The sequence below is a fragment of the Lampris incognitus genome, chromosome 6 (assembly GCF_029633865.1).
Source record: "Lampris incognitus isolate fLamInc1 chromosome 6, fLamInc1.hap2, whole genome shotgun sequence".
NCBI lineage: Eukaryota > Metazoa > Chordata > Actinopteri > Lampriformes > Lampridae > Lampris > Lampris incognitus.
In genome coordinates, this window is record NC_079216.1 from 38,933,625 (window position 1) to 38,950,065 (window position 16,441).

The following is a 16,441-nucleotide window of genomic DNA, read 5'->3' on the forward strand; positions in this document are numbered from 1 at the left end:
TGTATGCGATTTTGTGCCTTGATCAAGGATGATGCCTTAACCCCCCCAAATCTTCAACGGAGGAATGATTTTTCCAATACCACACTTCCATTGCAGGTCAAAATACATTTCTTCAAGAAGTATTTTATAAACCCCCCAACAACGCCCTACACCTTAGCCAAATTAATTTTGCCTCTGCTCAGTAAAACATCCTCCTTCATCCTTTTTTACTATTCCCCTTTCAGCTCTCATTTCTCCCATGTCTTCATAAGCATTTATCTCTTAAGATAGTCACTCAAGAGTCACATCAAAATAATCAGAGCACAATGGCTTTTACCCCTGTACTTATTGGTGGATGTGCAACGCTAGTGCTTTAGAGAATGAAGGTTATTATGTATTGTTTGCATCTATGTAAGTAACAAAGACAAACCAGGTTCATAAGGTGGTCTAGGTCTTTGTGTAGAGATGATGGAGGCTCACTGCCCATCTGTAGGGATATATGCACCAGACGGGCATCCTCATCAGCACAGTTACGCAACTGCTTCACCTATAGAAAAAAAAGTAAACATTGTGAATCATACAACACTTAAAATCAGTCTATAATGTGGCAGAACAATAACACTGACTTTGGAGAACAGTAATTGTGACAAGGTAACACGAATCTGCCAAAAACCTTTGAACAAATTCTAACTGTGTAAAAAGGTGGGACAGAAGCAACAGCATGGGTATCTCTTACCTTCATTGGCATGAGGGCCAGGAAGTCTGTAATTAATGAATGGAGGCGACGGATGTAGAACTCTTCCTGAGTAAAACCCTCACATCCCAACATCCCCTCCTTCATGAACAGGAAGACATCTCCCAAGATGGCCTGGTCAGCCAAAGCCTCGTCAGCCTCAGTGAACTCCACCAGAGCTGCACAGCACATACATGCAAATATACATGAGATAGAAAGCAGGTATATCCTATTCAACATCATTCAGCATACTTAATATGTGATACAATAAGCCAAAACAATACTATAACTGACAGAATGATGAATGTGACTGAACAGTCCTATAATTGCTGATGATGCATTAACAGGGACTTATTATATGCCTGTCTCTTTTGTAGTGGCCTTACCAGAGCCCTGTGGTAGCTGGGAGACAGCCCTCAGAGCCAAGGCCCAGGCCAGCCGACACACAGCCTGTAGGCCAGGCAATTTCCAGGGCTGGCCATCCATCAGACAACTATGCACTGCAGACACGTATGGCTTCTCTGTCAACAAGGGTAAGGCCTGGAGCAAGTCTAGTAAATGAAAACAGAGATAATCCTTCATGCATTGCACAAATTAAATACCAACCCTAGGGTATTTTTGTAAATCTTCTTCTTCTTTCAGCTTGTTCCCTGTTTTTCAGGGGTCGCCACAGCAGATTTCATAGTTTCCATCAGTACCCTGTGAGGGTACAGCACCAATCTTGGCCGTTGTTAATGTGGGCCTTGAATGAGCCGGTATGGTATTGTCAATCCGCATACTGATTTGGCAAAATTTTACATTGGATGCCCTGACACAACCACTAACCCTATGGACGCGGGCACTGGTAAATTGCTGGATGCCATCCCAGTATTCATGGACTTTCACCCATGCCTGTCGCAGACCTAGGGTATTCTTATAAATAATGTTACGGCCTCCTCTTCCTGCCTGCTGGCTTTGTCTCTGTTTCAGTTTCAGGTTGGCGGGTTTCGCGCTTTGTTGTTCCCGCGCTCCGGGGAGGCTTCCGGGGGGATCTGCGCGCTTCCTGAGACTTCCAGATCCCAGCGCTTACTCTCTCCGACCAGCGCATTGTTTTTTGAACTTTATTCATTTTTTTTTTGTATTATTAAATATTTTGATTATTATTGCAACCCTCGACTTGTCTCCCTTCTTTTGTTACGTCCCTTGAGCCAGGGTTGTGACAATAAGTACAAGTAATGATTCTAAATGCTTTTGACCACTGACTTAACTACTACTTACTACTACTACTACTTTCGGCTGCTCCTGTTAGGGGGTTGCCACGGCAGATCATCAGTTTCTATCTCTTCCTGTTCTCTGCATCTTTCTCTGTCATGCCAACCACCTGCATGTCCTCCCTCACTACATCCATAAACCTCTTCCTTGGCCTTCCTCTTGCCTGGCAGCTCCACTGTCAGCATCCTTCTCCCAATATACCCAGCATCTCTCCTCCGCACCTGTCCAACCCATCTCAATCTTGCCTCTCTTGCTTTGTCTTCAAACCGTCCAACTTGAGCGGTCCCTCTAATGTACTCGTTCCTAATCCTGTCCATCTTCGTCACTCCCAATGAAAAGCTTAGCATCTTCAACTCTGCCACCTAACCACTGACTTAAAAAAAGAACCTATTCTAATATGCCCACAGCTTAACTTTAATCAGAATTTATCTTTTACATATAGAAGCTGCCCCACTAAAATTTTCTACAGCACTAAAGATAAAATTATTCATGTATGTATTCATTACCATATTTCACAGCCAAAACAATTGCTTCTCTCACCTTCTCTATCCTCGGTGCCTTGCTCTAGGAAGCTGACATCTAAACAGTAAAGCAGTGCCATGACAAGAGCAAGGTTCACACTGTCCAATGAGCCATCAGCTTCAGCTGTCATATTCTCCAAGTGACCAATAAGCAATAGGGTGTCATCTTTCGTCAATGGTGATTGGCAGGTCCATGCAAACAGGCTATCTGCCAATGCCTGTCTACATTCTTTGATGAGGTCTGATACCTAGTAACAAGAAAGAATATAAAATTATATAATAGTCACATAAAACCATAATGATAATCAATTAATAGTTTTAGTCAATTATTAAGTAAAAATACCAAACATTTGCTGATCATGGCTTCCCAAACTCTAAGATGTGCTTATCTTTTTCTTAGTCATATCATGATGAAAGTAATACTTGAGTGTTAAACTCCTCTATCTTAACATAGTTTGAAAAAAAATCTGATAGATAAATTCTTTGTAATATTCGCAATTTCCATTAAACTTTTCACTTTAATATATCATAACATTCATAAAGTTTTGTGAATGGAAACCCAGTCAAAAAGATCAGCCTAACAGAAAAAAGCCTCATTCACACCCACCTCTTTCCTGTGCTTCTCATTGCCCAAGCCACGCTCCTTCTGCAACCGCTCAAATTCACGCGTCACGTTGATCTCTGACACCAAGCTTAGGATCCACTTGGTCAGACCCTGGCTCATCAGATCATCTGTGAAACGAGTGGTCAAAGCCACCAGCTCCTCACTGAAAGTGAAATAAATAAAGTCAAGAGTAAACATATATAGGTTTTAGGCCTCCCTTAAAAAAACACAACTGTATGGTCATTAAGAGGACCTTTTAAATCACTGCATTAGTGAACAAATTTTGGAATGCGTGAGCTTAAAAGTTAGTGATTTGCACAGGTGCTTAAGGAGGTGCTGTGAGAGATGGTGATGGTACGATTACCTTAGTTCCAGGGTGAATGTCTTCCCTTGACGTGACTGAATGAGTGAACGTAGGGAGTTGGCCAGACAGAGTTTCCCATCCCAGTAAAGCAATATAGCTACTAGGCCACGCGTCAGGCCCGGGAAATGAGGCTGCTGGTGTTCACCTACAGGAAGAAAAATATAATAATTAAAAAAAAAAACTTTAGCAAATGCCAAACACTATCTGCAATGGACCTCATGCAATGCTTATACAACAAATCATGGATGTGATCTGGACTATATAAAGCAGAAAAAAGAAATCTGTTACACAAATTAGCTATCAATAATCCAAAAATAATTACTCATGGTAGGGCCTTATTTCAAAAATAAATAATCAGCTATTAATAATCCAAAAATAATTACTCATGGTAGGGCCGTATTTCAAAAAGAAATAATCATGAAGGGCAATAATCACAAGATAAAAAAAAAAAACAGGCTCTGTCAGCAAGACTACCCAAACTCTGCACTTGTTAATAGTACGTGATAACGGGGTCCGCGGTGGTGTAGCGGTCTAAGCATCGGCTTTGTGTCGATGCAGTTGCTCACTGAGGACCGGGGTTCGTGCCTCGGTCTCATCAGATTCGACTATGGTCGGACTCGATAAAGCAGCAATAATTGGCAACGCTGTCTTCGGGAGGGGGGCGGAGTCGGCTTGTGTTCATCACATGAATGTGTCTCTGTGTGTGTCGGAAAAAGCAGTGGTTCGGCCTGGATTTGCCTTGTCACGAAAGTGGCGAGGCGTCTCCTTCGAGACTGCCGGCCGGAGAGATGCAGTTGGCGAACGCATGTAGTACAAGGGTGGGTGTTTGAACTAAAATAGGGATCGATTGGCCACTAAATTGGGAGAAAAAGGGAAAAATCAGAAACAAATGTATAAAAAAAAATAGTATGTGATAAAAAATCGACAAGTACATATAAGACTACTTGACTGTGGTATTTACATACCTGGTCACCAGATTTGCTACATAAAATTTAATGTGATAAAAGTGGAATGACTACACAAGTCCAATCTCTTTCACATCTTCACATTACCTGCCAATAACAGCTCCAAAGCAGCTAACTCTCCCATGTCAAACAGGTCACTGATGATAAATGCCTCTGTGAGGAGTTGCGTAGGAAGGAGTCTTGAACCCTGTTGACCTTGGATGGCTATGCCCTCTGTGCTTGCTTTACGTACCTTTTCCCTCTGCTCTGCACTCTTTGGCTAAAAAAAAAAAAAGGTTACACATGAAAACTTGACAATACAGCACAAGAAAAATAACAGTGATTCCAGATGTTTAGAGTGTTTTTGCAAAAACAGTAACTCACAGGATTTTTGAAGAGAGACAAAAAGTGTGGTTTATGCTTCTTCAGCTGCAGGTCAAGGAGGTAGACACTTTCTCGTTGTCTCTTCCACACCGCACCATCCACTGTCTCCCATAGCTCCTTCAGCGGCCCCCACAGACCGGCTCCTAATCGGTAAATAAATTAGAGTTCTAGTATCTTGCCTAATCACCAAAACCATCCCTCCATTACCCACCCTTTTGAGTTACAGAAATAAGGGTCTTTGACAATATTTTCATAACATGAAAAACATCTAAAACCTCTCCTCTTCCAGGCCAAACTTAATCCTTAATTAGTCTCTAAGCAAGGTTTGTGTACTGTCTAGTGGCACTTCGCAGCTAATATCCATCCATCCATTATCCAAGCCGCTTATCCTGATCAGGGTTGCGGGACGCTGAAGCCTATCCCAGCAGTCACTGGGCAGCAGATGGAGAGACACTCTGGACAGGCCGCCAGTCCATCACAGGGCCGACACATTCATACCTAAGGACAATTTAATATGGCCGATTCACCTGACCTACATGTCTTTAGACTGTGGGAGGAAACCGGCTGGCAACATGCCCAAGAGAAACGGTGCAGGTAATGGCAACGACATATAGCCAACATATCAAAAAAAAATGTTTTTCACTGTCCAAGAGAGCAAACGCCAGGATGACTGTCAGAACTGCAGGTCTGCATGGGCTAGCAGTTAGCTTAGCCTGCCCCGCTTCCGTGTCCTGTCAGACTGCCCTCGGTGTTTGCTCCTCCTATATGTGTTCTTGTAGTTGGATATCTGTTTTTGTCTTTGTGTTGCACTGCTGTGAGCTGAGGGAAATTATATTTCGTTTTATTTCATGTACACAAGTGCATGAAATGACATGACATAAATGTTCCTGATTCCTGAAGTCTCCTATTTACTGCATCATGATGATCTAAGGCACTCATGCATTCGCCTGCTGCCCAGAGATTGCTGGGATAGGCTCCAGCATCCCCGCGACCCTCACAGCAGGATAAGCTGTTTGGATAATGGATGGATGGCTGGCTATATGCAATTAAATTACAAGATAAATTTAATTGGAATCTATTACAGTTACTGAGAAAAATCCATCCATTCCATCCATTACCCGAAACACTTAACCCACGCAGATACGGAGAGAACATGCAAACTCCACACAGAGGACGACCCAGGACGACCCACAAGGTTGGACTACCCCGGAGCTCAAACCCAGGACTTTATAGCTGTGAGGCGCCTGTGCTAACTGCTGCGCCACTGTGCCGCCCACTGAGAAAAATATGCAATTAAATTACAGTTACTAATCAAAATGTTGGCGATGACTAAGGGGTTGCTTCCAAATATATTCTTTTCCATAAAAAGCTTATTTGTTTCGGTGGTTGTGCATGTTTTTAGGACTTTTCAGTTGTATTACCATTTAAAACATTTGTTGGAAAAGTAATCAAAAAGTAATCAAATGTAATAAATTACATTACTTTGATGAATAAGTTAAAATAGTTACATTACTAATAACATTTTCAACAGGGTAACTAGTAATCTGTAACCAATTACCGTTGGTAACATTCTAATATATTTGCTAATTGCTCACTCTGTTAAGTTGCTTTGAATAAACTCTGCCAAATGAGAAAATGTTCATGTAAATATTTGATCATGTGGCTTGTAGTTAGATGGATAGCAGTTGGTAGTCAATTTAGAAGATACACGAATAAAACAGAAGGCATGGCATGTGAAGTTGTGTTACACGGTGGAGTTGTTCAAAACGTCGCTTTGGTTAGTTGATTTAACTTTATTAGCCTTAGTTTCACATGCACCTCCTCATCGGTTCGCCTGATGACAGTTCTCTGATGTTAAATAGACATTTTAAATGTGAACATAGATTTACTGATTATTTGCTTATTAAACACAGACGGTTACACAGTCTATATTTGGGATTCAACCAAACCATTACCCATGCCAGTTATAAGTAGGTAAACAAAGTTGTTAGCTAAAAGCTAACGTTGACTCGCCAGCTAGGCTAAGATAACCTAGCAGCCCATGCCTAATGGTGACACACATCTATCACTACATGGTCAATCTCTACAAGATTAATCAAGAGCGGAGTTTTAAGGCATATTCGTATAAAATTTGGATTGTAAACATAAAACAGCTTTAAGTGAAAAATGTCGAAAGTAAATCAATACTTAAAGAAATACATTTCTTACCCGAATTTACCGCCATCTGAGCAGCCATGATAAACTCGGAACGGGAGAATTTGACAAAGGCAACATTCCTTTCGCCGGTATAAAATTTAAATTAATCACTTCTTTTCCAAAAATAGTAATCATATCTCATTTATTAAAACTATCCATTTCAATTCTGATTATACAAGAAGTATTTTTGCTAAAAAATATTTTTGAAAATCAATTAACTCCTGGACAATCTCTCCCGGCGAGGTCCTTGTAACCGCCACTCTCGATCTGCCATATGGGAATTGTAGTTTACAGCTAAAATTGAACAGAAATTTGCACCAAACTTCATTATTTCACATGTATATGGGTCTGTTAATTTCTTGATTTCAAAATTACGTAATTTCTGTTTTGCTTCAATGTGTTATAGGAATTTAAAGGACAAATAATCAGGTGTGGCAAAATAGTTGTGCAAACGGAACTTAATCGTCTTACATTGTTTCCTCGTGAACCATATTGTCGTTACATAAAATGCCCCATGCGATTTTGACTGGAGCGTAGAAATGACCGCTGTCACAAGAATATCTTTTTCATGGCACTGATGATGTTTCCAAGACGAAGAAGATGCTTGTTTTGCCCGCTGTAACTGAAGCGTGTAATTAAAAGACCATGGCTCGGGTTGTAAAAGTGTTCCGGATTCTGCGGAATAACTGGAAGAAATCCACATTTGCTGTGGGTGTGCTGTCTTACGGTGGCCATTGGCTCTACGGTAAACATTGGTGGGTATTTCTGTTTATGTTGTCTGAATCTTCAGCATGTTTTAAGTTTTCTAGAGTTATAGTTGCTGCTCAAGTACATCATATTTAGATATATTTATCAACAGAAACTGCAATAGCATTTAAAACTTGTTCACATCCACTGATAATGCCATGCCACATTCTCTTTCATCCTTTTTGCACTACTTGCATTTGCCAAATACAATTACTAACTTATGCACCGGGATTTGTGCAATACTACATACTTCATAGCTCACAGTAACTGTCTTACAGGCGACTTATAGTGCATCTCTATTCTGTTACACCCCTAATATTTAATATTGCTTGTATTTGGATTTACACTTTTATACTTGTTATTCTTAATTTATTTTGTTTTTTACATCCAATCTTACTCTTATTTTTCTCTTAATATACGCTTAGTTGGCTGTGTACATCTGTGGCTTCATAAAGTATTCAGACCTATTTACGTTTTGCAGATTGTGTTGTAGATTTAATTTTAAATGGATAAAATTACTATTTTTGCACATCAGTCTACTCTCGATAACCCATAATGACAAAGTGGAAACGTGTTTTTAGAAACTTTGACATTGACATTTGTTTTGCTTATGAAGCCATGAAGTCCAAGGAACTCTCTGTAGACCTCCACAATAAAATTGTGGCAAGGCATAGACCAGGGCGAAGGTATAAAATGATTTCTAAAGCTTTTGAGTGTTCCCAGGAGCACAGTGGCCCCAATAATTGTGAAATGGAATAAGTTTGGAACCACCAGGACTCTGTCTAGAGTTGGCTGTCCGGCCAAACTGAGTAACCGCGCAAGAAGGTTCTTGGTCATGGAGGTGACCAAGAACCCAACGATCGGGGGCACCCCAGTGGCGCACCTGGTAGAGCACGTACCATATAAAGCTGAGTCCTTACTGCAGTGGCCTGGGTTCGAATCCAGCCCAAGCCCTTTGCTGCATGTCATCCCCTCTCTCTCCCCTGCCTTTCCTATCGCTCTCTCTCTCTACTATCTCTATCCAATACAGAAAATGCCACACAAAAAAAATCCAAAAAAAGAAACCAACAATCACTCTTAACAGAGCTTCAGAAGTCATCTGCAAAGATGGGAGACCCTGTCGGAAGGATGAGCATCTCGGCAGTACTCAATCAATCAGGCCTTTGTGAGTGGCTAGACGGTGTGCCTTTCCCGCTCTTGTGTGAAAGGCATATCACAGCCCGCTTGGAGTTTGCCAAACAACGTTTGTTTGCCAAACAACGTTTGTTTGGCAAACTGAGACTCCGAGAACATGAGGAAAAAGATTCTCTGGTCTGATGAGACAAAAATTGAACTCTTTGGGCAGAACTCGTCTGTCGAACACCAGGCACTGCTCAAAACCTGGCTAATACTATTCCTACAGTGAAGCATGGTGGTGGAAGTGTCATGCTATGGGGGTGCTTCTCAGCGGCAGGGACAAGGAGACTGGTCAGAATTGAGGGAAGGATGAAAGCAACCAAATACATAGAGGTCCTTTAAGAAAACCTCCTCCAGAGTGCACATGACCTCAGACTGGGGCAATGGTTCAACTTTCAGCATGACAATGACCTGAAGCATACAGCGAACACAATGCTGGAGTGACTTTGGAATAAGTCTCTGACTTTCCTTGAGTGGCCCAGCCAAAGCCCAGACTTAAACCCCATAGAACATCTGTGGAGAGACCTGAAGATGGGAATTCACAGATGCTTCTCATCCAGTCTAACAGAGCTTGAGAGGATCTGCCAGGAAGAATGGGATAAACTGCCCAAATCCAGGTGTGCAAAGCTTGTAGAGACTTTCTTAAGAAGACTTGAAGCTGTAAATGCTGCCAAAGGGGCTTATACAAAGTACTGAATTAAGAGTCTGAATACCTATGTAAATGAGAGATTTCAGTTTTTGATTTTTAATAAGATTTTGAAAATTTCCAAGAACATCACAGAAAGTTTAATCAGTTCATCTGGACAACATTTAGTGGGAGAAATGTTTCATCACTCCTAAACGTTGTGTCCAGATGAACGGATTCAACTTTATGTGATTTCCTTACCTGGATTATTGAGCATGTATAAAGACAATCTACAAACATGTTTTCCCTTTGTCTTTGTGGGTTATTGAGTGTAGATTCATGAGCAAAATGGCAATTTTATCCATTTTAAAATCAAATCTACAAACATGGTAGATTTAGATTTAGCGGCACGGTGACGCAGTGGTTAGCGCAGTTGCCTCACAAGCAAGAAGGTCCTGAGTTCGAACCCCAGGGTTGTCCAACCTTGGGGGTCATTCTGGGTCATCCTCTGTGTGGAGTTTGCATGTTCTCCCTGTGTCTGTGTGGCTTTCCTCCGGGTGCTCCGGTTTCCTCCCACAATCCAAAGACATGTAGGTCAGGTGAATCGGCCGTACTAAATTGTCCCTAGCGGTGTGTGTGTGTTGGCCCTGTGATGGACTGGTGGCCTGTCCATGGTGTCTCCCCACCTGCTGTCCAATGACTGCTGGGATAGGCTCCAGAATCCCGCGACCCCGATTGGGATAAGCGGCTTGGATAATGGATGGATCTACAAACACAATAAAGTTTGCAAAAAGTGAACGGGTCTGAATACTTCGTGAAGCCACTGTATGGGCCCAGGCCACACCGCCTACCTGAGTTGTGCGTGTGCACCACGGAACCTCTCGCTTTTCATTTTGGCACCCATGTTAACAGATTAGAGCAGCCACACAGCCTATGTGAGGAGCATGGCTCAGGTGCAGCTGAAGCTACGCTACAGCGACACAACTCTAAAGAACAGACGTGACACCTGTTTTTCTCTGCGCGAGGCACACAGTTCAGCAAAAATACAGTGAAAATTATCTGTTAATAGTCGTATTGACATCAGACCACCAACATTACATTACGTAACTGACACCTTTCACTGTAGTTTCAATGTCTATATCTGTAGAGTATGTCAGACTTGAAAAAAATATAAATTATTTTAGGAAATTTATGAATAATTATAATTTTATAATAATAAAAATGTATAATGAAATTTATAATGAAATGAAGAGAAACATTTGAATGGCCATTATCAAAGGCAAACTCAATGTTGAAAGACAGGGCTGGCAGTAGCAGTGCTGCAGCAGCAATGCTGTGTGGACACCCCATGCATGCGAGCCGCAGCAGTTCAGTAAGGTAGCTGTCACGCACAGGTAGAGAGATAAGCGGTGTGGACCAGGCCTAAGAGCATTGCACCAAGTCCTTGTATGTGGTCATACTTGGTCAATAATACTGACTTTCTGAAAGATGTCACCAGTATGATGGAAGAACAGACTGGTTAGATGAAATATAGGCCTATTCTTGTGTCTTATCTGTACTGTCTTGTGTCTTATCAGTGACAATGTTTTGCGAAGAGAAGCCTGTCTACAGGCCAGGGTAAGAGATACTTTTAATCATGCCAATACAGTGTACAATGTCTGTTCCTGCTTAAATCTCATACAATAACAGTGCCTTCTGGAAGTGGTAAATATCATCATCTCTGTATTAGGAATTTGGGCGTCAACAAATAATGCCGCAGGAACAGCTGAAGAAAGCAACTGTTATCTTGAACCCTGCAGCTTGTGATGGGTAAGACACAAATCGTAAAACCTTTAAGAAAACCAAGTAAGTTTTGTTAACCTAATTTTCTTGGAATGTTTCCAGATAGGCCATCTGTCTCATTTTTCTCCCTGCCACTTCCAGGAAAGCCAACAATTTATTTGAAAAGAATGCTGCCCCAATTTTACACTTGGCTGGAATGGAGGTTAAACTAGTTAAGGTAGCATTCATGTTTCTTGTTGAAATGCACACCAGAGATACTTGTACTTAATACTGCCAGGGAACACCCCAATCCAACCCTATAATTATTCTTTCTTCAGACAGATTATGAAGGCCAGGCTAAGAAACTAATGGAGCTTATGGAACAGACAGACTTGCTGATAGTAGCTGGAGGGGATGGCACCTTGCAGGAAGTTATCACTGGTTTACTACGCAGACCAGATCAAGTGGGTATATAGTCATCACTATTTATTGATAGTGTTATACCTAAAGTCACTTTATTGCACTTAAGAGCAATTCAAACTGAAACAAGAGAGAGGGAATACAGACAGGCAGTGCCATCGATGGTTGTGTTCTTATCGACAGGAAACATTCAGTAATACCCCGATTGGGTTCATTCCACTGGGCTCTCACAACTCCCTTAGTCCAAGTCTTCACCTCCTTAGTGATAACAAAGTCAAGTAAGTATCATATTAAAATTATTCTCATTTAGCATGTTTCATTATGAGGGTTTCCACAGAAGCAAACACTTGTTCTTTCTTCCGCACTGAATTTTTTTTTTCAGGCACATTACCTCCGCGACTCTATCCATTCTGAAAGGAGAGACAGTTCCTCTGGATGTGCTACAAATCAAAGTGAGCTTTCATTTCAAAGATAGACTGGCACAGTGTTCAAAGTAAAAAAAAATTTTTAAATGCATTTATCTTACCATTATACTAACCCTTATTTCAGTTATTATTACTGTTATTTAAGTGAAATTATCTTACTCTGGCATAATTTGGCCTATATCAATAAGTAAAATGAACTGAGTTAACATGGAGGACGGAAGTCTTGAAAAAAAAATCTCAAAATCGAAATGACATCTTGAATGAGCTTGATGGGTCTAAATACCAGAAAAATGTACTGTGTGTATGCCTGTGATGTATTTTCAATTGAGTGATAATTCAATCAGAATCAGAATTGGAATACTTTATTCATCCCCGAGGGGAAACTGGGTCCTATTACAGACACTCACGCTCTAGTAAAGAAAAAAATTAACAAGATAATAGAAACAAATAGAAACAAGAAAAACAGAACCAAATAGAAATAAAAGATAAAATAATAGAAATAAGAACAAAATATATAAACATATTCAATTCAACAGTCACCATTATACTTGATTCTGACAATAATCGAGCCTACTGTGTGTATTTTTGTTTTGTGTAGGGTGAGAAAGAGCAGCCAGTCTTTGCTCTGATGGGACTGCGTTGGGGTGCTTTTAGAGATGCTGCTGCTACCATCAGCAAGTGAGGATACAAAATTGTCCACTCAGTTGTAATCCTGCTGACATGATTCTCCCTTTATCTTCTACATCTAATAACTAGTGGAATGAAATTATTTCCTGTTCTTCCCTCATAGATATTGGTATCTTGGACCACTTAAGACGAAAGCAGCACATTGGTTAAGTACTCTGCGGGTAAGCTTGCGCATTTTTACTAAACACAGCCGTCACCTCAGTGTTAGCTGGTGGTTTTTGACTTCCTCTCATTTCTCTCTCTGATCTGTCTTATAACCTTTCAACTGATGACACATTTTTGTCCTACACCCTATTGATCTGCTTCTCGTGTCCATTAGGAGTGGCCTTTGGCACGTGAAGCCACAGTGTCCTACCTGCCTCCCAGTCTTAGGCCTCCTGACCTTCCCCCACAGAAGCCCCCAAGGCCCAACCTGCTATACCGCATCTTCCGCAGACTGAAGAACTACTGGAACCCACCTGTTGAGGGTAATGCTGCATATGTATGGATACTCGTACTCTATTTCCAATATGACACTGCATTATAACAGTTACACCGTGAGAAATGTCCCGAGGTACGTGGTAGTGTTAACGGTTTTGTTTGCTCAGAACCTCCAAAAGTAGAGGAACCAGAGAAGTGGGAGGAACAGCAGCTGTCAACATTGGAGTTAATGATTCAGACACACAACAAAAACCCAGTGGAGAGGGTAGGTAGAGAGAGACTTTTTCTTTAAAGCTGCATTAAGCAGTTATTTTTGATATTAACACAAAAAAACCCCACTTCTATACTTCCTATGCATTGCCTTTGTGCACTGCCTGTTGACACCTATGTCCTATTGCACTCAAACCTAGTTTTTTGGCACTTACTTGCGTTGTTGTCCCCTGACTAGATCCTTGCTTGTGTTGTATTAACTCTCAGATGTATGTAGCTTTGGATAAAAGCATCTGCCAAATGAAATTGTAACGGTGAATCTAATGACTCCCTGAGATGTGAAAGCATTACTTGCACTGCCGATTGCATTGAGAACCAATACCATGCTGTTTACTGTCGTCCTTAACCAGAGACAGGCTTTACCTTCTCTTTCAACTCATTGTTGACATTATCTGGCCTGTAGATGGCACCTCCCTCCCATACAAAACTGTAAAGAGGCGGCTTGTACTACTAACAAGTTGAGAACATGGTCTAGAATTCAGGCGTGGGCAATCTTATCCTGAAAGGGCCGGTGTAGGTGCAGGTTTTTGTTCCAACCAAGCAGTTGCACACCTGATCCCACTAATCAACCAGTAGAGTCTTTGCTGAGGAACTTGATTAGGAGACACAGGTGTCTCCACAGGTGTAACTGCTTGGTTGGAACAAAAACCTTCACCCACACCGGCCCTTTCTGGATAAGATTGGCCACCTTGATTGAAGCTCAAATTGAGTGCAAGCACAAATTTATGGAGGGTGCAAGGTGCTGTCTTCAGACCGGATAATGTCAACAATGAACTGAAAGTGATGGCAAAGCCAGTCTTTTTTTCATTCTTTTTTTTTTTAAGCAAAATTTAGACTGTGGGGTTGAGTCTCAATAGGATTGATTTGGTAGTGCGAGCAATCTTTTCACATTGCAAGGAGTCATTGATTCACTGTTAATATTAAAATGTTGCTTGATGCAGTTTTAAAAGAAGTGTAATTATGTAAATGCTGATGTCATCCTTTCAGATACCCTTTTCTATTTTTACCCCTTTGAATTGTAAGTAACACTGGTCTGTCTGTGTTTTGTGTCTTAGCGCATACACGATTCACTGATGATCTGTGCTGAGCCAGACAACTTCACTGTGGGAGATTTCATCACTGTCGGGTCAGTAGTAGCAGCATACATGAACAAGCACACTTTAAGTCAAATATAAAATTTGACCTTTTTTCTGTAATGCATACCGTTCTCATGCATTCATTGTAGAAGTAAAAAAGCAGATGATCCATCTCAGTTCACCTCAGTGTCCACAAAGCTGGAAGCCGGTGCTTGTCAAGTCAAACTGCCAGAGGTCAGTAACTCCCCAAATTATTTGGGCTAAATTCCGCACACACTACATCACTTAGACTCAAAAACAAATCAGACTTTGTGAGACATTGGCTGCAGCTCAGTTGATGAATTCCATTTCTAACTGTGGATTTTTTTTGGGTTTTTTTTTTTTTTTTATTAATCCCTGTCTTTTTACATTCTGCCCTGGCGCTGAACTTGCAGAGTGGATGTGGCTTCTACAACATTGATAATGAGGAGTATGAAGCAATGGCTGTAGAGGTGAGGCTGTTGCCCCGGAAACTGCACTTTTTCATCAGCGGAGAACGCAGACAACAGCTCCTCACACAGGTGCAGTGATGACAAGTTAGATGAAGAAACAAGAAGAGCAACCACAAAGAAGAAAAAAATGTGTTTAAAGAAACAATGAGCAGCGGTTCTGTTTCCTTGAACTGCATTAGTTCATATCGAAAACTGATGTCTGCATTGCCTGTTTTTTTTTTTTATTATCTTAAATCATTGTTTTGAAGCAAAGGTCTCTTTTACTACATGTACATGTCCCTAAAATAATCTCTTGGACTTAAGTTATGAAAGAGGACTACATTACATTTTGTTATAAAGGACCAAGTTTTTTTCTTGAATTTTTTAAGACAAATCTGTACATTAGTATGTCTGTCCACAGTAATTATGTTTACTGAATGACCCACTAATATCGTCACATCGAAACTCGGTCAATAAATGTATGTCCATTTCAGAAAGTTCTGTGTTTTTGGTAGTAGTTCAAAATACTTGTGCTGCCACAGACTTGGTACTATTTAGTTAATTAACAAGTTAATTAGCAAAGGTGCATTAGATGACTGACATCTCAGCCACATTATACAAGATAACACTTGTGTGGTATCAGAGAAAAATGTTTTATTGTTTTAGAATGGCAGTGCTGTGGAGTCAACCATTATGAAATCAGAGGTGGCTCATGTGCCGTTGTGCATTACTCATGTCTCTTAGTGTTTTATTTTATTAGAAGTATAAACAGTATTGTGGTTAGCTATTGTGAGTATACTTTTGAAGTATATTGCAGTTACAATCAAGGAAAGAAAGTTACATGAGTTAAAGGTGTTGCTGCTTGTTGGTATTACAGATTTGCTCTCTATTGACATTCAGTGGTTGACACGTTGCACATGTTCTTATGAGCTAATGCTGGTGCCAGTTTGAACAACTCCACAAAGAAGGCTTTTTTTTTTACAGTGCTGTGTTGTGTACATTACTTTCTATATGATACTTAAACCTGTTAAATACTGTCACTCCAGTCAGTCACAGGTATTAAGAACAATACATTTAGTCTTACAGCAAATACCTAACACACACACACAAAAAAAAAATCAGTCAGATTTTAGTAACATGAGTTTGAGAAACTTGACATTTCTTTAAGGCCCCGTTTAAGCATCAGTTCTGAAATCTAAGACTCCTTTCAGGTCTTCCTGCGCTGTACATACCTCTTATCATAAAGCTGAGTCAGTCTACAGTGTAATTGGTTTGGTCACAGCAGCTTTGTGCCAGTACTTCAAAAGGTTGCCACTTCAGACAAAACACTTTCACCACCTCTACATTTTAGCCAACAAGTGCCGGCAATTGGCAAAGTCCAATGCCCA

General features: G+C 40.8%; 2 protein-coding genes across 2 annotated transcripts in view; one reads left to right on the forward strand and one right to left on the reverse strand.

The window, feature by feature from the left end:
• The window catches only part of nup205 (nucleoporin 205), a 45,492-nt gene extending 38,465 nt beyond the window's left edge, over window positions 1–7,027 (reverse strand). The window contains exons 1-9 of the mRNA XM_056281223.1: window positions 6,989–7,027; window positions 4,781–4,923; window positions 4,505–4,676; window positions 3,453–3,597; window positions 3,092–3,251; window positions 2,504–2,732; window positions 1,099–1,263; window positions 716–891; window positions 410–526 (exon numbers count right to left, since the gene is read on the reverse strand). Coding sequence (XP_056137198.1) covers window positions 410–526; window positions 716–891; window positions 1,099–1,263; window positions 2,504–2,732; window positions 3,092–3,251; window positions 3,453–3,597; window positions 4,505–4,676; window positions 4,781–4,923; window positions 6,989–7,016 — 1,335 coding nt within the window. The 5' untranslated portion in view covers window positions 7,017–7,027. The remainder of the gene's footprint in view (window positions 1–409; window positions 527–715; window positions 892–1,098; window positions 1,264–2,503; window positions 2,733–3,091; window positions 3,252–3,452; window positions 3,598–4,504; window positions 4,677–4,780; window positions 4,924–6,988) is intronic.
• A 460-nt stretch (window positions 7,028–7,487) lies between these two features.
• On the forward strand, window positions 7,488–15,558 carry agk (acylglycerol kinase). Its single transcript, XM_056281368.1, has 14 exons — window positions 7,488–7,731; window positions 11,102–11,141; window positions 11,254–11,333; window positions 11,448–11,523; window positions 11,624–11,749; window positions 11,889–11,983; window positions 12,088–12,157; window positions 12,729–12,808; window positions 12,921–12,978; window positions 13,137–13,284; window positions 13,405–13,502; window positions 14,563–14,633; window positions 14,733–14,817; window positions 15,018–15,558. Exons 1-14 carry the CDS (start codon window positions 7,622–7,624, stop codon window positions 15,150–15,152), a joined length of 1,272 nt encoding a protein of 423 aa, XP_056137343.1. The 5' UTR covers window positions 7,488–7,621; the 3' UTR covers window positions 15,153–15,558.
• The last annotated feature ends 883 nt before the right edge of the window (window positions 15,559–16,441 follow it).